The sequence below is a fragment of the Physella acuta genome, unplaced genomic scaffold, assembly GCF_028476545.2.
Source record: "Physella acuta isolate Inbredline_101_S28 unplaced genomic scaffold, ASM2847654v3 ptg000184l, whole genome shotgun sequence".
In the NCBI taxonomy this organism is placed as follows: Eukaryota; Metazoa; Mollusca; class Gastropoda; family Physidae; genus Physella; species Physella acuta.
In genome coordinates, this window is record NW_026731703.1 from 42,327 (window position 1) to 64,911 (window position 22,585).

A 22,585-nucleotide genomic window follows, 5' to 3' on the forward strand; every position below is an offset into this window, starting at 1 on the left:
GGGAGCTCGATTGAGCAGCAAAAAGCATTAATAAAAGATATCCTAGTCAGGCAGTTCAGAGCGGGTTGTTGGGGGGGGGGGGGGGGGGGGGGGACGACGACGACACGTGATGACAGCTGTCTCATACCAGGTTACAGCCATTGTCGTGTCGTGTCGTTTTTTTACATCAAAATTTGAGTGTCATAAACTAAAGCTGTAAAGATATAGGCTACTGTGTGTGTGTGGGGGGAGTGGGGGATATTTCTGACACCCCCGCTAAACAAAGCCCTACCTACGTCACTGCTTCGCGCTCACAATGGTCGCCTATTATAGTTTATTATTTGTAACTTAAACCGGTTTAGCCACCAAGACTCACCACAGCAGCTGAATTAACAGAAAAGTCACCACACACACACTCACATATACATATACATATACGTATATATATATATATATATATATATATATATATATATATATATATATATATATATATATATATATATATATATATATATATATATATATATATATATCCACCAATATTTAGGCTTACTATTTTACCAGTTGTGCGTAGTTATTGCTGCGTACTCAGAAAGCAAGAAAGCTTATAATAATTCATTTAAATATAGAAAACCATTTCTACGTGTTGTTTTAAAGCAATCAAATAATACATCCGCCGAACGTGTTCGTGTTATTTCCTGAGACCGGTGTTAGACCCCACTGGTGTCAGGTGCCAACCGGTGTTAGACCCCACTGGTGTCAGGTGCCAACCGGTGTTAGACCCCACTGGTGTCAGGTGCCAACCGGTGTTAGACCCCACTGGTGTCAGGTGCCAACCGGTGTTAGACCCCAGTGGTGTCAGGTGCCAACCGGTGTTAGACCCCAGTGGTGTCAGGTGCCAACAGGTGTTAGACCCCACTGGTGTCAGGTGCCAACCGGTGTTAGACCCCAGTGGTGTCAGGTGCCAACAGGTGTTAGACCCCACTGGTGTCAGGTGCCAACCGGTGTTAGACCCCAGTGGTGTCAGGTGCCAACCGGTGTTAGACCCCACTGGTGTCAGGTGCCAACCGGTGTTAGACCCCAGTGGTGTCAGGTGCCAACAGGTGTTAGACCCCACTGGTGTCAGGTGCCAACCGGTGTTAGACCCCAGTGGTGTCAGGTGCCAACAGGTGTTAGACCCCACTGGTGTCAGGTGCCAACCGGTGTTAGACCCCAGTGGTGTCAGGTGCCAACCGGTGTTAGACCCCACTGGTGTCAGGTGCCAACCGGTGTTAGACCCCAGTGGTGTCAGGTGCCAACAGTTTCTGTTCATTTACCCCCGTCCGTCATCACCCACCCCTGTTCATTTACCCCGTCCGTCATCACCCACCCCTGTTCATTTACCCCCGTCCGTCATCATCCACCCCTGTTCATTTACCCCCCTCCGTCATCATCCACCCCTGTTCATTTACCCCCGTCCGTCATCATCCACCCCTGTTCATTTACCCCCGTCCGTCATCACCCACCCCTGTTCATTTACCCCCGTCCGTCATCATCCACCCCTCACCCCTGTTGATTGCCCAAATTAGCTGTTACCCCACTACTGAGAATGCCCATAGTATACTTTTTACTTTCTCGTATACAATGTAAATAATGGTGCAAAAAATCGAAATTTTCACAAATCTCGACGTTTTACACCTCGCTGAGTCGGACAAAGTGTTGCAACTGTATGCCTGTACCAGGTGACACCATTTAGGGAGTGACACCTTGGGTAAAATTTACGGTCAATAGTTTTTTTATCCAGTTAAAAAAATAGAGGGGTGACACCAAACCAAAACCCTTAGGGGGTAAGAGAGACACCCTAACTTACCGCAGCGGGTGACACCCTAACTTACCGCAGCGGGTGACACCCTAACTTACCGCAGCGGGTGACACCCGACTTAGTGACGTCAATGCAGAGGTTTCCTGAGCGACCAATCCTTTTACTCAGCATTTAAAAACCTGCTTTCCTAAAGGTTTTTAATCACCATTATATATATATATATATATATATATATATATATATATATATATAAATATATATATATATATATATATATATATATATATATATATATATATATATATATATATATATATATATATATATATATATATATATATATATATATATATATATATATAGTTCCGTAGTCTGAAGGACAATTGAATAATCGTGCATTGGAAATCCAAGCACAAAACCTGTGCGGTAAGATAGGTAGAGCCAGATGTTGCCGCCCATGTACCAGACACCTCTCTCCACACTGCTGATGGACTCAATACACAGGACGCTATCCGTGCAGCCTGGAATCAGCTGTGTTGTAGCAGCTGCCCAAAGGAAACCTAAGGGGCTCCACTCCTGGTTGATGTCGGAGTTTAAGGGGCTCCACTCCTGGTTGATGTCGGAGTTTAAGGGGCTCCACTCCTGGTTGATGTCGGAGTTTAAGGGGCTCCACTCCTGGTTGATGTCGGAGTTTAAGGGGCTCCACTCCTGGTTGATGTCGGAGTTTAAGGGGCTCCACTCCTGGTTGATGTCGGAGTTTAAGGGGCTCCACTCCTGGTTGATGTCGGAGTTTAAGGGACTCCACTCCTGGTTGATGTCGGAGTTTAAGGGGCTCCACTCCTGGTTGATGTCGGAGTTTAAGGGGCTCCACTCCTGGTTGATGTCGGAGTTTTCTCTCCTAGACGTGCTGACGAGCCTTGTCGGGACTTTCGAGTTGGCACCCATACGCTTATCCGCCCGACGCTTGCGATTTAAACGCCACTGATCTGCCTCAACACACCCGCCTTATACTCCATGGTGTGAAAACATCCGCTAACACCAGTTCACTTGTCATCTGGCTGTAGGGTGCTAGCTTGAACTTTATCCCGTTTTCTCTAGTTTGTTTTTAAATATAGTCGTTTTTAGATTGGTTTATTATAACTAACTTTTTAGACTGAAAAGTAGACATTCTTGCGTTGTCATCAGAAATAAATTTAGCTGAAAAAAGCCACATTAGAACTGTACCAGACTTGAGTTCCAAGATTGACTATAAACATTGTAACTTGACATAAAATTGAACTAATTGGATCAAGAATACATAGTTAAAGAAACGATGATTATTTTGATAGTACATTTTAGATGGGGGGGGGGGGAAGAAGAGGTTATGTCCTTCAACTCCACAAGGTGAGCTTGCGTATGACAACTTCCAAACTATTGAGGCAATTCCTGATGAAGGTACCAGGTTTGTGACTAGTTAGATTCATTGATTCCCTACCTGTTCAGGCAATTACTGATGAAGGTACCAGGACTAGTTCGACTCATCGATCTAGTAAGAAAACATCGTCAGCTGATTGAAGACTTCCTATACAACTCTGTATTGAGCTGACATTTACAAATCAAAGGGCAACAACTATGTGGTAAATTTAAAAAGTTACTTTATTTATGTACAAGTCAAATAAACACATGAATAGAAGTGACTGAGTAAGAGGTGACGCGCAAGTCAATTCACATTCCAATGAGTTAATACAATTTATGTTCAATGAAAAGAAAATACACCCAATTTAAGAGCTAACTAATTGATTCTTTAGATGTTTTATAAAATGACCTAAAACTGTCTGATTTGAAGAGAATTAAGCAAACAATAAATTGTCAAACATCATCCATTTTTTATGTAGAAAATCTTGCAACCTTTGACATCTAATCAAAGAATACATTTTAATACTTTATTTGAATGAAACCCACCTATAGGTAAAAACTAAAGCGTATAAAAAACATCAAGGACCTTACAAAACAAAAATATTGCAGCTGTCAAACTTGTTTTTGAACCTGGATTCTGTTTATCAATGACAGTCTCAGTTTTACATTTTGTAACTCTAAACAATATTTAATGTTAACACCAGCTCACCAGGTTTACGGATTCATTCAGTTCCTATAAAATACTGTTATCTTAAACTGCATTTTTATGGCTAGTTGAATATCCTATTGATTGAAGATGAGATATTCTTGTAGTGTCACAAGATATGTATTTAATCACATTTGAATAGAAATACCCCAGTAAAATTGGGTCAAGATAACCTTCCAAAATTTGACCAAAAGCAGCTGATGTGACTTAAAAGCCTGTAAAAACACAGGTGACTTACTATTACAGGGGGATCATGTTTGCTCAAGTCTACTAGTGGGTGGAGGTTTTACTTGTGGGTGGAGTTTTTACTAGTGGGTGGAGTTTTTACTAGTGGGTGGAGTTTTTACTATTAGAATTCTTTAATGGTTCTCTGGTGATACAAGGTCACACAGATTTACATGTATCACAGATTGTTCTCTCATTTGTACTCAGTCAAATATGGCAAAACATTGGTGCTGTTATGGCAAAACATTGGTCCTGTTATGGCAAAACATTGGTCCTGTTATGGCAAAACATTGGTCCTGTTATGGCAAAACATTGGTGCTGTTAGTTAGCTCAATCAGTAAATGACAAAAATAGGGTATTATTTAATCTTTTCTTTTACAGTAACTGAGTAACAAGTAAATAACAAATTAATAAACACAGACCAACCAGGTACCTAAAACAAATCATAAATCTAATTTGTTTTTAAATTTTGTAATGTATTCATCTCAACCATGTATCCGCTGACCAACAGTTAGTGGTCAGTATTCATCTCAACCATCTATACAAGGCATGTACCAGCCAACAGACCACCAACAAATACATTACAGCCAACAGACCACCAACAAATACATTACAGCCAACAGACCACCAACAAATACATTACAGCCAACAGACCACCAACAAATACATTACAGCCAACAGACCACCAACAAATACATTACAGCCAACAGACCACCAACAAATACATTACAGCCAACAGACCACCAACAAATACATTACAGCCAACAGACCACCAACAAATACATTGAAGTATAGCCAAATGTATAATAAAATGTTATGGAAAGAAAACTCAACCAAAAAGAAAATAATCAAGCAATATGTTTTTGGTTGAATGCCTGAATTGGCACTATGACCCCATCTATTTAGATTTTTTTTAAAAACCCAAACAAGACTGTACAAGACAAGGCAGTGAGGCAGCTAATTAAAGTGAATATTGATTGGGATAAACTGCCTCTTTGTTCCATGGATAAACTATGTTCCTGCGTGTGCAATCTTTGTTCTGGTGTAATAAACAGTCATTGATTCATGCATTGATCTTTCTTCAGATGGCGTGGAGAAACACATCAAGTCAAGCTACGACAGCATGTATCAAACTTTCACATCAAACATCCTCTACCACCAGCCTGTATCAAACTTTCACATCAAACAGCCTCTACCACCAGCCTGTATCAAACTTTCACATCAAACATCCTCTACCACCAGCCTGTATCAAACTTTCACATCAAACATCCTCTACCACCAGCCTGTATCAAACTTTCACATCAAACAGCCTCTACCACCAGCCTGTATCAAACTTTCACATCAAACATCCTCTACCACCAGCCTGTATCAAACTTTCACATCAAACAGCCTCTACCACCAGCATGTATCAAACATCCTCTACCACCAACATGTATCAAACATCCTCTACCACCAGCATGTATCAAACTTTCACATCAAACATCCTCTACCACCAGCATGTATCAAACATCCTCTACCACCAGCATGTATCAAACAGCCTCTACCACCAGCATGTATCAAACAGTCTCTACCGCCAGCATGTATCAAACAGCCTCTACCACCAGCATGTACCAAACTTTCACATCAAACATCCTCTACCACCAGCATGTATCAAACATCCTCTACCACCAGCATGTACCAAACTTTCACATCAAACATCCTCTACCACCAGCATGTATCAAATAGCCTCTACCACCAGCATGTACCAAACTTTCACATAAAACAGCCTCTAACACCAGCATGTATCAAACAGCCTCTACCACCAGCATGTACCAAACTTTCACATCAAACAGCCTCTACCACCAGCATGTATCAAACAGCCTCTACCACCAGCATGTACCAAACTTTCACATCAAACAGCCTCTACCACCAGCATGTATCAAACATCCTCTACCACCAGCATGTATCAAACATCCTCTACCACCAGCTTGTATAAAACAGCCTCTACCATCAGCATGTCACAAACTTTCACTACTAACATAAAGTAAACAGTCTGCCAAACTAAAGGAATACTGGAACAATCTCTTTCACTAGTTTTTGTACAATAAAAAAAGTTTTGGTTAAGTGTACAGTGCTTGAGAAGGATTTGATGCTGTTGTTCAAAGCTTAAAGTTAAAACACAGTAATTTCAGGTGGATATTGATTGTAAGGCCGTGCCTTAAGTACAAAATCTGAGCTGAAATTATAAGCCAAGGTGAATGCTAAATTTAGCTGCAGCAGTGACGCCAGAGCTATAGATTATAAGTAATGTTAATTCCTTTCATAGGAGGCTGTGTTGGCTGACAAGCCCCGCCCTGCCAACATCTTGGTCATTGACAAATTCAACCAGGACAAAAATAAGCTGCTGCTGTCTCAATTGGTGGGTGCCAACAGGGGAGAGAATCAATAGCCTTGTGCAATGGTAGACTGGTGAATCACACAGCATCCATGGATTGAACTCATGACATCCAGAACATTCGGGTAGTGCTGGGTTCTACGGCTAGCTCAAATTGCCAACAATTTCACTTGACAAGACTAAGACAGCTTGTTCAAACAGACATGACAAGTGGCTGGAATAGACTTGTTTAGAATTTTGTCAAACATAGCATGTACAATCCTCAAGTGGGGCAGTTATATTCTTATTGAATTTCCTATTGATTCTAGACAGCAAATAAGTCACAAGACAAAGCTAGCATATAGATAATGTATATTCAGGATACCATCTCATTGCCTAGCTTATTTGTGTTGATCCTTGTGTCTCAAACGAGTGGGGGAGGGGGAGGAGATCTTGCTGCACTTATTCTCTACAATATATGTAACATAAACACCACTTGAATCAACTATTAGACTCAGTAATCCACTTTCTGGTTGTTCCATAATGTCCAAAACTGTCAAATTTTGCCTTTGTAATGTCTATATGTACTGAACTAGCTACCAGTATATAGCTGGACTGTGAAAAGCTTACCCTCTCTTAACTGCACATTTCTTTTTTTAAATGCAACTGTTCTCAACTCCAATCAACACCTCATATTTTAGTTATCCACTGCAAATAATTCTCTCTAAATACGTTGGGTGAAGACTAATGTTTTCCTTAAAACAAAATGTACCAGGATCACAATTAGTCCAGAAAAGCCTTAAGCTAAATCAATACTTTATTTAATGGCAACATCCTCATGCCAACTAAGTCAGAACGGATATGTTAACAGATAATATTGAGGTAAACATTTTACCTTCTGGTACACACGCACCAGGTGCACTAAAATCATTGAAACATTGGATTTACTAAAAAACTAAAGACTAAGTTTGACAGTGCGACTAAAAGATGACTGCTACAAACTGTTATATCAGCAAAACATGCTGTACAAAGAAAATACATATTCAAAATAACGTCTTCATTTCTTCAAAGTTTATAATGCTTAATGATTGTTATCAAATCATAAGCTTTAGATTGTATAAAGCTGCGTGTGGAAACATTAAACAACAGACTTATATTTGCAGGCAAACATAATCCAGGTGGCACATGCTGATTCAGGGTACGGATAAACACGAACTCGCACTGCTAGACGCACCTGGTCGCCCCGACAGTTGATTATTTCATCACACACAGGAGATCTATGAAAGAAAAAACTAGTGACAGTTGATTATTTCATCACACACAGGAGATCTATGAAAGAAAAAACTAGTGGCAGTTGATTATTTCATCACACACAGGAGACCTATGAAAGAAAAAACTAGTGGCAGTTGATTATTTCATCACACACAGGAGATCTATGAAAGAAAAAACTAGTGACAGTTGATTATTTCATCACACAGGAGATCTATGAAAGAAAAAACTAGTGACAGTTGATTATTTCATCACACACAGGAGATCTATGAAAGAAAAAACTAGTGACAGTTGATTATTTCATCACACACAGGAGATCTATGAAAGAAAAAACTAGTGACAGTTGATTATTTCATCACACACAGGAGATCTATGAAAGAAAAAAACTAGTGGCAGTTGATTATTTCATCAACCACAGGAGATCTATGAAAGAAAAAACTATTGACAGTTGATTATTTCATCACACAGGAGATCTATGAAAGAAAAAACTATTGACAGTTGATTATTTCATCACACAGGAGATCTATGAAAGAAAAAACTAGTGACAGTTGATTATTTCATCACACACAGGAGATCTATGAAAGAAAAAACTAGTGACAGTTGATTATTTCATCACACAGGAGATCTATGAAAGAAAAAACTAGTGACAGTTGATTATTTCATCAGACACAGGAGATCTATGAAAGAAAAAACTAGTGGCAGTTGATTATTTCATCAACCACAGGAGATCTATGAAAGAAAAAACTAGTGGCAGTTGATCATTTCATCACACACAGGAGATCTATGAAAGAAAAAACTAGTGAAAGTTGATTATTTCATCACACACAGGAGACAGGAGATCTATGAAAGAAAAAACTAGTGACAGTTGATTATTTCATCACACAGGAGATCTATGAAAGAAAAAACTAGTGACAGTTGATTATTTCATCACACACAGGAGATCTATGAAAGAAAAAACCTAGTGACAGTTGATTATTTCATCACATACAGGAGATCTATGAAAGAAAAAACTAGTGACAGTTGATTATTTCATCACACATAGGAGATCTATGAAAGAAAAAACTAGTGACAGTTGATTATTTCATCACACACAGGAGACAGGAGATCTATGAAAGAAAAAACTAGTGACAGTTGATTATTTCATCACACACAATAGATCTATGAAAGAAAAAACTAGTGACAGTTGATTATTTCATCACACAGGAGATCTATGAAAGAAAAAACTAGTGACAGTTGATTATTTCATCAGACACAGGAGATCTATGAAAGAAAAAACTAGTGACAGTTGATTATTTCATCACACATAGGAGATCTATGAAAGAAAAAACTAGTGACAGTTGATTATTTCATCACACACAGGAGATCTATGAAAGAAAAAAACTAGTGTAAGGTTTACAAAAAATATCCAGTTGGTACAAGAAAGTTCCTTGCTGTAGAATATCATAATTCCTTTAAAAAATTCTCAGATTAAGAAAACACAATAGCTTGATATACAATTCTATTCCTGATATTTTTTATATAATTTGTTTTAATAAGGGGAAACAACTCATACAGAATCTTTAATTCTATCAATTTATGAGTTGGGAAGAACTTGAAAAAAAAATTCTGCACCATCTGACTAGATTACTAAAAATAGCTCTCTCACAACAATCTTTTGGTGTCTGACTTTCAAGTAACCTTATAAGACAAAGTACCTACTAATTCACTCATTTCTAGCAATGTTATTGACTTAACCTTAAGGTGTGCAAGTACACTGCCAGGAGAGGTGGATGGTTAATGATAATTAGTTAATTAAAAGCCTCAAAGTAACAGCTTGAATAAAGGCAGCCCAGGTGAAAATATTTTGGTATGTTCAGGTAACATAATTTATATTGATAAGTGGAGGTTCCATCATTTATATTGGGTAGGTTCAAGTTCTCTCATTTATTGGATAGGTTGAGGTCCCATCATTTATATAGGACTTTGGTAGGTTCATGTTCAATCATTTATATTGGATCTTGTAACATTTAAAAGCCATTACAAAATCATTATTGGAAAAGGTTGATGTATAGAAAAAGCTGGGGAGCTAACCATCCAAGGGAAGTAATTGTTACTGATTGCTGAGACAAAGCATGACATTTTATGAATCATTAAACAGGCTGTCTCTGCTAATTGCTGTAACCTTTATCATTCTGTAAGGGCAAAGTTCAAAAGTGTTTTGATGCAATGGTCAAGACCCCTAGGTTGCTTGGATGTAGCATTTAAGTGCCCCCACATTTGTTGGTACATAATTTGATATCACATTTCCTTTAGAAATTTGAACAACATGAACTTGAGGCTGGCTGTGTTCAAACTATCACACATAATAAGCTTGTAGAAAGTTATTACACAAAAATTTCTGTTTTTACTGACCCAATAAAATTGCTTTCCTTAATGAAAAAAAAGACATTTAAGCCCCTATGTAAATAAGGCATAGATTTTGTTATTTAACATGAGGTAGAATTTGGACAAACGGCTGAGAGACTCAGAGCTAGATCACAACCCAAACTGGACAACCACAAAGTATAATTGATAACTCAGAGCTAGATCATAACCCAAACTGGACAACCAGAAAGTATAATTGATAACTCAGAGCTAGATCATAACCCAAACTGGACAACCACAAAGTATAATTGATGAAGAGCTAGATCACAACCCAAACAAACTGGACAACCAGAAAGTATAATTGATAACTCAGAGCTAGATCACAACCCAAACTGGACAACCACAAAGTATAATTGATAACTCAGAGCTAGATCACAACCCAAACAAACTGGACAACCACAAAGTATAATTGATAACTCAGAGCTAGATCACAACCCAAAAAAACTGGACAACCACAAAGTATAATTGATGAAGAGCTAGATCACAACCCAAACTGGACAACCACAAAGTATAATTGATAACTCAGAGCTAGATCACAACCCAAACAAACTGGACAACCAGAAAGTATAATTGATAGCTCAGAGCTAGATCACAACCCAAACTGGACAAGCAGAAAGTATAATTGATAACTCAGAGCTAGATCACAACCCAAACAAACTGGACAACCAGAAAGTATAATTGATGGATCAGAGCTAGATCACAACCCAAACTGGACAAGCAGAAAGAACCAGCACCAACCTGAGACAAGTAGTGAAAGCCTTGCGAGCATTTCGATGTGTGAACTGGACAGGATAACCCTTAAAGGTCTGTCCATCTGGGACTGCAAGTCTGACTGCATCTTGAAATTCTTCATTACCAGCTGTGATGCCTGACAAAAGTATCACAAATATTTATCAGTTTCTAGTTTGGTAACAGTGAGTTGACAAATTATTTTTAAATTTTAAAATTTCAACAAGTATGTCTATGTATCACTGTTTAGCGTGAGCCAATGGTCCCACAATGTTGTGAGCTAGCCAATGGTCCCACAATGCTAGGAGCTAGCCAATGGTCCTACAATGTTATGAGCCAATGGTCCCACAATATTGTGACTAGCCAATGGTCCCACAATGTTATAAGCTAGCCAATGGTCCTATAATGTTGTGACCAGCCAATGGTCCCACAATGCTAGGAGCTGCAGTATGTACCTGTGACTCGCTCTGTTTCATAAGCTGACAAGGCTGGTGAGAGGATGTAGCTCAGCTGGTCATCCCAGTTAGTGGTAAGACCTTGGTCCTGATGAAAAAAGTCTTTAGATTTGAACAAACAAATGACACTTTATGATACTAAAATCCCAAAAAATCAAGAATATTACATTTTGTCTTATTATAAATATATATATATATATATATATATATATATATATATATATATATATATATATATATATATATATATATATATATATATATATATATATATATATATATATATATATATATACTTATCTTTTTAAATGCATCTTTTTATGATTCTGTTTTGGGTTTTTCTTGAGATTGTTATTAGATTTCAGTTATTTTCTAATTTTTTTTCAAATACTGAAGGAATTTATTTCACTGTGATAAGAAAAAATGTGCACAAAAAGAAAGTGACCAACCCTTCTGTGTTCTATGACCAGAACTCTCAGCTGTTGTTCCAGGTCATTACTCAGGAGACTGGCATCAAGTAAGGAAGGGCTGATGGGGGGTGGTATTGGCCATGCTGGACACGCACCTGGACCACACACAGCTAAGATGGCATCTCTTGACATGGCTTTCCAGTGGCTTTCATTGTGCAAGTCAAAGTGGCACACTTCCACAGAGTCTGAAGGCTAGCAAGGTTAGAATAAAAAGTTCATTCCTCTCATACAGATACATGTACATTAGAAAGTATGGAAAGAAATCTTGCAACTGCAATCTGGTGCCACTTCACAAGCAGGCTGTGTGCCAAACTGCCAGGAGATTGTGACATCAATTCTGTAGCTCTATAGCAATGCAAATACACACAAAAAGAAATTTTTAAGGAATGTAACAAACCTGGCTGTTGGCAAAAAATGACTGGTGGTTGAAGACACAACCAACAGTTTTATAGTGATAACTGGGGCGAGATAACTTGTCCATTGGAGGGGCGTTAGGGTTGATGGGCTCATGGATGTATCTGTGGGCAACATAAAAACAGACACAAGGAAAAACATGTTATAACATACATAGTGGGTTTTTATTTAAGAAGTACTAATAAAGAAAGTGCTCTTTCAACAGATATAATAGATTTTCAATACAGCCGATGCTAAAGGCTTCAATAACGAATACAGGAATGGTATATCTTGAAAAAAATAATAAAAGAGCGACCAATGAAATGTTTATCAGGCAGTGATGATAAGGTTACCTGTGACCGTTGAGACTTTCCCAAAATGTAATGATTCCTTCAGCACTGATGGTCATGACCCATGCATGGACTGAGCCCTTCTGCTTGGTCCCAACACAAATATAAGCATCCAGTCCAAAGCCGAGAAGAAGGCTACATAGCAGGATAGCATGGTCTTCACAGTCCTGAATCAAGAGAGGATGTTTTCTTACATTCCATGTCTTAGCAATAGACAATACACACAAAGTAAACAAACATACACTGTTCATCGCATGAATTTGACAAAAGCTGAAAAATTTTAAAATATTGTCACTACTGGGCTAACATATCCATATTCAACCATATCACTCAGTATGTCTAAGGCATTTGAAGAAGCCAGAACAATGTCAATGTCTATGTCAACTATCTCATACACTGAAGCAGCCTATTTCAATGGCAACCATCCGACACACTGAAGCAGCCCATGTCTATGGCAACTATCCCCCCACCCTGAAGCAGCCCATGTCACTGTCTATGTCAACTATCTCATACACTGAAGCAGCCCATGTCTATGTCAACTATCCCCCCACCCTGAAGCAGCCCATGTCTATGTCAACTATCCCCCACCCTGAAGCAGCCCATGTCTATGTCAACTATCCCCCCACCCTGAAGCAGCCCATGTCTATGGCAACTATCCCCCCACCCTGAAGCAGCCCATGTCTATGTCAACTATCTCATACAGTGAAGCAGCCCATGTCTATGTCAACTATCCCCCCACCCTGAAGCAGCCCATGTCTATGTCAACTATCCCCCACCCTGAAGCAGCCCATGTCTATGTCAACTATCTCCCAAGGTGCGGGGCTGAGTATTTCCTTACCCCTCTGTTTCTGCACAAAAAGGCATGAGTGTTTGTCCACTGTTCAATTCTTCCACCACCACCACCCAAAGCCTGAAGTTTTTCATGGTGCATTAAAGAGACAAATCTGGCGGCTTCTCTTGGTGTGTCCAGAAGTCTCCCAGCTCTCAGAGGCCTGATGTAGCTGCAGACTGGGCGATTCATGCCATTTTCATCCTGTAGGGGAGACAACCAGGGACAACACTAGATTATAGAGGTGAATAAAATGGTTGAGAGAGGGAAGTACTGCAGCTCAGAATGGAATAGAAGTTAGGGGTTATGGAGAAAGTTTGACATTGCTTTATAAAGTCAATGCTGATAAAAATATTGCTTCTACATTTCTTAACATGTTTACATGCCACAACACATGAAACTATACAACCTTTAGCTAGCTCCAATAATTCAGGATTCAATACATTAAGCTGATAACTCAACACACAAAAAAATTCTACCAGATTCACGACTATACAACAGGTTGTGATAAGTAACTCATGAAATATTAAGCTGACAATCAAATCAATAAATCATCTAAAATAGAAATAAATGTTAGACTGCTTGTAAAAGTCTGCTTGTTATGACTAGGTGTAGCGTGCCTCACCATGGCAAACATCTTAACAAGCCTCTCTTGGTGGGACTCTCTGATCTGAAGATATTCCTTCCACCACTGTTTAGCATACACTAGAAAAAGTCGCTCCTTATCAGCCTGGCGACTTCTCTCCATTTCTATCTGGGCTCGAACTACATTTTCCTCTATATTTTGATTTGATTTCGGGAATAATTCTAGCTGAATGTCAAATATTCCAACAGGCACGCGAGCCTCGTTACCTAGAAAGCAATAAAAATTTGAATTACAAATGTTTGAATGCTGGTGTAGATAAATCATTGAGGGGGGAAAATTTGTTACTCTGGGAAAACTTATTTACCTGTGCCCATCATCTCTATGCTAGTCCTTAATATGCTTTGCTTAGAAGAGAGTAAGGGCCGCCACTCCATGAAATGTGATGATAAAAGGGTTGTATCTCCAATAGCATCAGTTTTGATTAAAACCAAATGAACTTGATCACTTATAGACAACATAGATGGAATATCTGCCATTTTCCCAGCCTCACCTGTAGAAGAAGTAGTGACACAATATGACACAAACACACGTATTAGAACAAATATAATGTCACAATAAGTATCAGTACAAATATAACTACACAACAAGTATCAATACAAATATAACTACACAACAAGTATCAATATAAATAAAATATAACTACACAACAAGTATCAATATAAATATAACTACACAAGTATCAATACAAATATAACTACACAACAAGTATCAATACAAATATAACTACACAACAAGTATCAATACAAATATAACTACACAAAAAGTATCAATATAAATAAAATATAACTACACAACAAGTATCAATACAAATAATATATAACTAAGGAAATGTTACCAGCTTACAACAATTAAAATGTGAACACCAAATGAATAATTCTAATTTATATGAGGTAAACTAAAACATGGAGAGATATTTACCTGAAGATTCTTTGTGTAGCTCTAACAAAAAGCCTTCATCAAACTCTGGTTCAACAGCACATGGCACCGGGCGAGATTTGTATCTTTGATTCCTAAAGTAAACATGAAGAGTGAAGTAGCCTGACACTTTCTGTCCTGGCATCACATCAGCATCATTCAAATGCTCTAAGAAAGCCTTGCCTCCCTTGACCACTAGGTACATATATCTTCTGGTTGGATCTATATTGGCTATATCAAGATAAACATTCAGTGGTCAGATATATTCCATAATTGAGATACAATGTACAAACTGAAAAGACAATCTGAGCAGTAAAAATTACTTATATAAGACATTAGTAGTAATAATTCAAACCTTTTTTCGCCAAAGGATTGTGTAAATGATCTGTTGCATCAGTAAAATGGGATGCTGGCTTTTCATTTTGTGAGCCCGCCACTTGAATGTGTCTCATGATTTCATCTACAACACCTCTCTGTCTCAGTTGATTCATCACATCAACTTCACTCAAAGCGCCATGTTGACCATTCTCAGTTGTGATCATGCTGGATACTACATTCCGGATTTGGTTTTGAATGTCCATCTAAAAATAAATTAATTAATTTAGGCAACCTTATATTAGCTATTCTTAATCCACGAGAACAAACAAGTTCATTTTTTACTTCATCAGACAAAATTTAGAACGATCAACATACACTCAAGATTTTCACACAGCACACACTGGGCTGTCCGGAAGATAATGTGGACGAACCCTTGCCCCAACAATTAAGATGCAATAAATATAGAACTGGCATTGTTTACAATTAAGTAACTCAGTGTTAGAAAACATGGTCACCTGTATAAAATTACAGTATTAGTAGCATGTTAATTAAACATTCTTAAAATGTTAAGTTATTTTGAATTTCATTTCTTCTGAGATTTGTGCAATGTATCACAGATAAGCTATAAGTAAAGAAAATACTAGTATTCTAATTAGTAGTATGCTTTTGACTTGCCAGTTGTATTAAAAAAGTTAAGTGCTAGGTTGGGTGTCACCCCGTGCAGCAAGAAACGATGTGTTTATATATATATATATATATATATATATATATATATATATATATATATATATATATATATATATATATATATATATATATATATATATATATATATATATATATATATATATATATATATATATATATATATATATATATATATATATATATATATGTATATATATTTATATATGTGTGTGTGTATAAACTTTGATCACTGCAGACTTAATAGTAACAATGTTTATCTATACTCTGTTAATAATACAGTTAGATGTTGCATTGTTTTCCCTATAGTTAGCACGTTTACGTCATGGTGTCACCCCCACCATCTGTAAAAATTGTCGATTTGTACTTAAAAGACTATTTACTTTAATTAATCATTAATGGAATTGGCAAAAAGCATTTTTTTTTCTGTACATTTTGCACTTTTTTTGCCTTGGTGTCACCCCCTAAATGGTGTCACCCGGTGCGGTACCCCCCGCCTCACCCTCACTAGAAGACTATTTACTTTAATTAATCATTAATGGAATTGGCAAAAAGCATTTTTTTTCTGTACATTTTGCACTTTTTTTTGCCTTGGTGTCACCCCCTAAATTGTGTCACCCGGTGCGGTACCCCCTGCCTCGCCCTCACTACGCCTCTGGTGTAATGTTAGGCAGGTCATGTCTAGAACTACTAGACTTTAGAGTAGAGTTTTTTAGTAGAATCTAACTCAAGGCTAACCTTATATTATTAAAAAAAAACTACAACAGACACTGCAAATACACCAACCCAACTTTGTATTGGTCAAAGAGGTTCCTCTTTAGAAGAGCCCATGATGCATACTAGTGGAAGCCTCAATGAAACTAGCCAGCTGACAAGAAGAGACAAGGGCTTCCGGGGTTACAACAGCGCATTAAAGAGAATTGCCCAAAACCAAGCCCTGAGGAGAGGTGTGGCTGCAGCCCTTTGCTCCCCAGTTGCCATAAAATTATAAATGAATGAACTCAAGGCTATTATTAAGAAGTTTGTGAATGACTTATGATTAGGCCTAATTAATATTATTAGGGCCTATAATTATATATAATATATTGTATTCTATAGCAATGTAGTATCAATGTACTATTATGTACTAATGTTAATGTGGGTCCCTCCTATACTATAGTTAGTATGTAGGCCTATGTACTATCTATTTGTGTTAGTATGTGTAGGTAGACTGTAGACTAAACTAATAAGTAAATGTATACTAATGTATAGACTATAGACTCTAGTGACTCTAGTATATTCAAGTATATTGGCAGCCTATTCATTTTTATTTCATTGAAATTGATTAGAATAACTCACACGTTGATTACAAAAATCATGACTACTAAAAATTAAATAGTATAAAATTAACAGTAGTAGTCTAGATCTAATCTAGATGTAGATCTAAATTCTAAATAAATGCTAGATCTAGAATCTATATCTTTATTTCAGATCAAGATTAGATCTTAATTCTAAATCAATCCTCATCACTAAATAAATTATTGGGCCAAATATTAAACAATTTTGAAAGGCCAAAGGAAGGGCCAGAGGGGAAAAACAAGCTCATTCACGCACGTTTTAGCAAAACTATCTGTCTGTAGGAGCCTACCTGAGAAACCTGTGAATGTATAATCTGCTTTAACTCATTAATTTTCTCTGGAGGAAGTGCCATTGTAATGTTTTTTTCATGTACCATGTAATAAATTTGTTATAAATGGTGATGGAGTTCAACTTAATTCATATTTTAGTTCTATTTTTCAGCAGCAGTAAACCAAAACATGTTTTCATTACGCACCTTGAGGTGGCTTAAAAACTATAACCGGAGTAGCGGAGTAGCCTAGTAAATTGTATAACACATTTACAGACCAACACAGACTCCAGTTCTTTTTTTTTTTTTTTTTTAATAATTTTCATGGACGTTTAGACTCAAGTTATTAATACAAATCTAAACAGTTTAAAAAATGGCAGAATTACAATTAAATTTGTATTGTTGAGAATCTACATACACAAGGGGCTATCTAATTTTAGTCACATAATGGGGGGGGGGGGAGGTTTACGCTACTAATTTTAATTTCAACAAAGTTTTTGCAACTTTTCGCAAATATTTGAAAGACTTTTGTAAATGATAATTTTAAAAAAAATGATTCAAATAAATAATCTTGATCAAGTTCGGTTAAAATGTTAGACAGAATTCGCTGTTTAAAAAAAATTACAATTGGGGATAGGTAGAGATTGACTTATACGAGGATAGAACCTAAGCGTATCGCCATTTATGTCGACGGCAACGCCCCAGATATGTTTGAGTGTTGGTTTACTGTGGCCACTACCCCATGCACATAGCTTATAGTTATAGGGGGGGGAATGTTTTAGATAACACTTTAATTATTGTTCTGAATTCATGCAGTGTTTCTTCCAGGCTTTTTTCTCCGAGGAGGGGGGGGGGGTGTACTTGAAATTTCGGGGGGGGGGAGGCGGACTAAAATTTCAGGGGGGGGGGGCGGACACTGTTAAAAGTATATATTTTCAATATAAATTTCATTTCGTTCGGGGGTGGGGGGGGGGGGGGGGGTAGACCAGAGGCGTATCCAGGTTTTCGTTGTAGGGGGAGCGAAATGAGCAAAAAAAGGCGCCGAATTTTTAACACGTTCTATATACGTGTATTTTATATATATATATATATATATATATATATATATATATATATATATATATATATATATATATATATATATATATATATATATATATATATATATAATATTACTAGCTGTGTGTCATTACTTCGATATGATGTAAAATAAATTGTAAGTAGCACTTGAAGAAATAAGAAAAAACACACAATATAGGCCGACAAAACAAAAAATTTATCAATCTAAAGAAATATATATGGGCTCTCGTGGGCACAGATTGGAGGAGCAGCCCAAAACCGAGTCCGCTGGAGATGTGTGGTTGCAGCCCTTTGCTCCCCAGGGGCCACAAAGGAGTGATAATATATATATATATATATATATATATATATATATATATATATATATATATATATATACACACTACAACCAAAAACAATAAACGCAACACAATCTGTTTTGTAATTCTTGTAAAAAAAATGTTTACATAATAATTCCTGGGACATTAATTAAAACAAGCGAAATAGTGGAAAAATCACTCTCTTAATATAGATATGTATATATCTACACATTTAATTATAAATGTCAAAACAAATAAATAATTACTTTAGAATGTAATAAAACTGTTTAACAGTATTCGTGTTTACAAAATATTTTTGTCTATAATCAGAATTTAATATATCGTCATCATAAATGCTAAAGTATTACAGCATAATAAAAGTTTTTAAAACCAGAGTTGGTATAAAAACAAGCTTTAAAATATAATAGAAAAGCATTCGGAATAACACCTTACATTTAACTAAATATCGGTCTTTTAGATCAGATCATACATTTTAATTAACTACTGCTTCTTTGTGTTCTTTAAAGATCATTTTTTAACACAGTGATAGGTATGGGTTAGTACCTTTTTATTGGTAATTGCAAAAACAATATTCACAGAGTTTTACCTGTATCAAAAGCTATGATTCTGGCGGCATGGTTCTTTGGTACATCGTCCCAAATGTACTTAACAGATCAGTTCGGGGTGGGTTGGGGGGGGGGTTCAACTTCATTCACCACTGTCCGGTCGCTTTAGGTCAATAATCCAACCCAGTGTATACCTAGGTGTGACATTAATGTCGCTCTACACAATTGTGGTGGTGAGGAGTTTGTGTGTGGGGGTTGGGGGTGGGGTGTGGGTGGGTGGGATAACCAACTCAGAGTGAACATAGCGTCAGTTTTTAGATGACTGTTCTAAACATACATATTCAATTACACATATATACTGATTCAGAAATAGATTTAAATATGTAGCAGTGGTATTAATGACAATATTTTTTGTACAGAGGGGTCCATGGGGGGGGGGGGGTTGTAACTGTTTCATATAATTTGTAGTCGTAATCACTATCGCCCAAACTGTAGGAATATTACTACTTCATCCTGATAACGTTGTTGACCTAGTCAAAATTTCCCCACCGCTACGCAGTTTGCCTATAAGTAAATTTAAATAGAGGTGCCACATCAGTTGTATTTGTGTCTGTATTGTAATTTCAAAAAATAAATTACACGATTCAAACTGTATATATATAAAGTAATTATTTGTGAAGATATATGTATACTATTTTCTAATTCAATTATTCTTAAGCAAATACATTATACAGTTGCCTTAAACTTAACACCCCTCTTGCCAAGTGGTACTACCCGTAGAGGTTTTTTTTAAATTGCAATGCATCGTAATGGTTATTTTTAGAATAACAAACTGATGCAGCTGTTAATACGTGTTGTAAACGTAGACACTACTAGACTAGTACAATAATGCTTAATTGCTGCATGAAAAGAAATCTTGTGATTTACATAGATGTGCCGACCAAAACTATTTTTTTTAACAAATATTGTTTAAAACTTTAAGTTTAAAAAGTTTCCAAAAAGGCGCCACTTTGCTGAAAATGGCCAGAGGGGGAGCGGCCGCTCCCCCTGCTCCCCCCCTGCGTACGCTACTGGGGTAGACTCTTTTCAGTGGGGCGCCCCTTCTGAGAAGATGCCTTAAAGAAACACTGAATTCATGGGTCCACGGCGTCATGTCATAGACATCATTCGACAATAAAGCATTTTATAAATCATTCACTGTCATCATATATATGGTGGAAAACTGAAACCACCCTGTTAAGCCACAGTATATATGAATACATACATAAAGGCATTCATGAATATATATATATATATATATATATATATATATATATATATATATATATATATATATATATATATATATATATATATATATATATATATATATATATGTGTGTGTGTGTGTGTGTGTACGTGTGTGTATGCCTATACACTGAAAAGTGAACTTCTATTTAGGGCGAATGTCACATGCCTTTAATAAATTCTCGCATTATTTTCAGCAATGTCATTATTTATGAATAGACATGTTTTGACACCTCAATTATGTTCCACATGTTGTCCTATTAGCTACCTTTTAAATAACTTCTAATCAGACTATTATACTTTTTTAGCTGATTTATCGGTTGCCAACTCAGTAACACAGCGCCTCCTTAACAGTTCTTTATAGCTAAGTTCAAGAGGATATTGAATCAAGTTCGAGCTCCAACTTTCGCCAGTGGAAAATGTACCTTAACACCGCTTTCATATGCAAATGAGGAAGTGTAGCACCCTACGGTATCGTAGAAACCTATAAACATTCCAAAATGGCTGTCTAACAGAAGGCATAAACAAAATTCAAAGTTCTTACTATGAAAGTTAAGTTATTTTCAGGAAATTCGTAATAAATTGATATACATTTTCTATTAGATTGACGGATTTGTTAAAAACTTTCGAAAAATTAAAAAAAATGTCAGCTGATCCTCAAATAAGTGGAAAAGATCGGCTAAAGAGCGCGGATAAAAACAAATCTCGCCTTGCAGCATTGGCGCCGGGAGAAAACATTAAGGAAAAACAGGTATAATCTCGTCTATGTGAATTTATTTACACTAATTTTTAGAATTATTGAAACATATTAGATCTAGATCTAAATAGTAGTAAAGTAGACTAGACTTTTACTAGATACAGTTCCCACTTGTAAACAATGTCAATGACAATGTTGAATGTAGCCTGAGTTAGGCTAACTCTAACACTTTGCCTATATGGTTAAGTTAATTGATTAGTAATCTATAGTCATTCTATAGTATTAGTAGGCCTATATTATTAATAAATAATTTATGTACTAAGTTATTTTTTACTTTAGTAAATAGATAGTAAATAGTTATTCTATTTACTAATTTCCAATTAAAAATCATAAAAATATTTTAAATGTAGGTTTATGACATTAATGACTATATAAAAACATAAGTGGTTAAATATTGTATAAGTATCTAAGCTGTTTGGTTTACCCACTTCTGTTCTTGTTTCCATCTAAGTTTTTTTTAAACTGTATATTTAATAAGATCCATTGATTCTAGTGTAAAGAAATCTAATGCCACAAAGAAAATGATGTAATTGATACTCAATAATAAAGAAACTAACATTACAGCCTATTTTATTTGTCTAATCTTAAAAGACATCCCCCCCCTCGCCCTAGAACATCTACCATCCCCGTCCCCCCAACAAATAACAATTTACATAGAAAATGTATACTTTTACCAGTGTCAGCCCCCTCCCCCTGGATAAAATAAGTCTGAAAGAAACACTATCTGCATGATTGGTTTGTATCGATGACGTCATTTTTTTGTGGCATTAGATTTCTTTACACCAGAATCAATGACGTCTTTTTGAGGAGCTTTGAAAGAAACACTTGTTACATTTGTAGATCATACAGAATAAAGGTAGAACCTACTTCAAGATTTAGCTGCCAAATGTAGGAAACGGGTCTAGATAATAGAAATAGGGTTTACCTTTAGTGTTTATGATCTATAAATGCGACCAATGCTTCTTTCAGATAATTTTCTCTCCCTTGAACTTAATTTTCCAGGGTAGAGGGGCGGACACTTGTAAAATTCTATATAAATTCTATTT

The 22,585-nt window shown here is 36.6% G+C and overlaps 2 protein-coding genes across 3 annotated transcripts in view; one reads left to right on the forward strand and one right to left on the reverse strand.

Annotated features, from left to right (window-relative positions):
• Positions 1–3,400: 3,400 nt before the first annotated feature.
• On the reverse strand, positions 3,401–17,764 carry LOC131936682 (centrosomal protein of 76 kDa). Its single transcript, XM_059293730.1, has 12 exons — positions 17,572–17,764; positions 15,277–15,502; positions 14,925–15,152; positions 14,311–14,496; positions 13,986–14,212; positions 13,370–13,564; positions 12,535–12,698; positions 12,186–12,306; positions 11,768–11,980; positions 11,319–11,406; positions 10,873–11,002; positions 3,401–7,739 (listed from the first exon to the last, which is right to left on the reverse strand). Exons 1-12 carry the CDS (start codon positions 17,656–17,658, stop codon positions 7,601–7,603), a joined length of 2,004 nt encoding a protein of 667 aa, XP_059149713.1. The 5' UTR covers positions 17,659–17,764; the 3' UTR covers positions 3,401–7,600.
• A 3,500-nt stretch (positions 17,765–21,264) lies between these two features.
• LOC131936683 (dynein axonemal heavy chain 5) overlaps positions 21,265–22,585 on the forward strand; it is a 59,834-nt gene continuing 58,513 nt past the window's right edge. For both annotated transcript variants that reach the window (XM_059293732.1, XM_059293733.1), the window contains exon 1: positions 21,265–21,533. In XM_059293732.1, coding sequence (XP_059149715.1) covers positions 21,426–21,533 — 108 coding nt within the window. In that variant the 5' untranslated portion in view covers positions 21,265–21,425. The remainder of the gene's footprint in view (positions 21,534–22,585) is intronic.

Excerpts from the sequence above, each read along its gene's own strand:
- LOC131936682 (XM_059293730.1), bottom strand. The coding sequence starts at position 17,658 with ATGGTACATGAAAAAAACATTACAATGGCACTTCCTCCAGAGAAAATT. Across the intron at positions 13,565-13,985 it reads TTGTTAAGATGTTTGCCATG|GATGAAAATGGCATGAATCG; the intron begins GTGAGGCACGCT and ends TCTCCCCTACAG. Across the intron at positions 12,307-12,534 it reads GAAAGTCTCAACGGTCACAG|ATACATCCATGAGCCCATCA; the intron begins GTAACCTTATCA and ends TGTTGCCCACAG.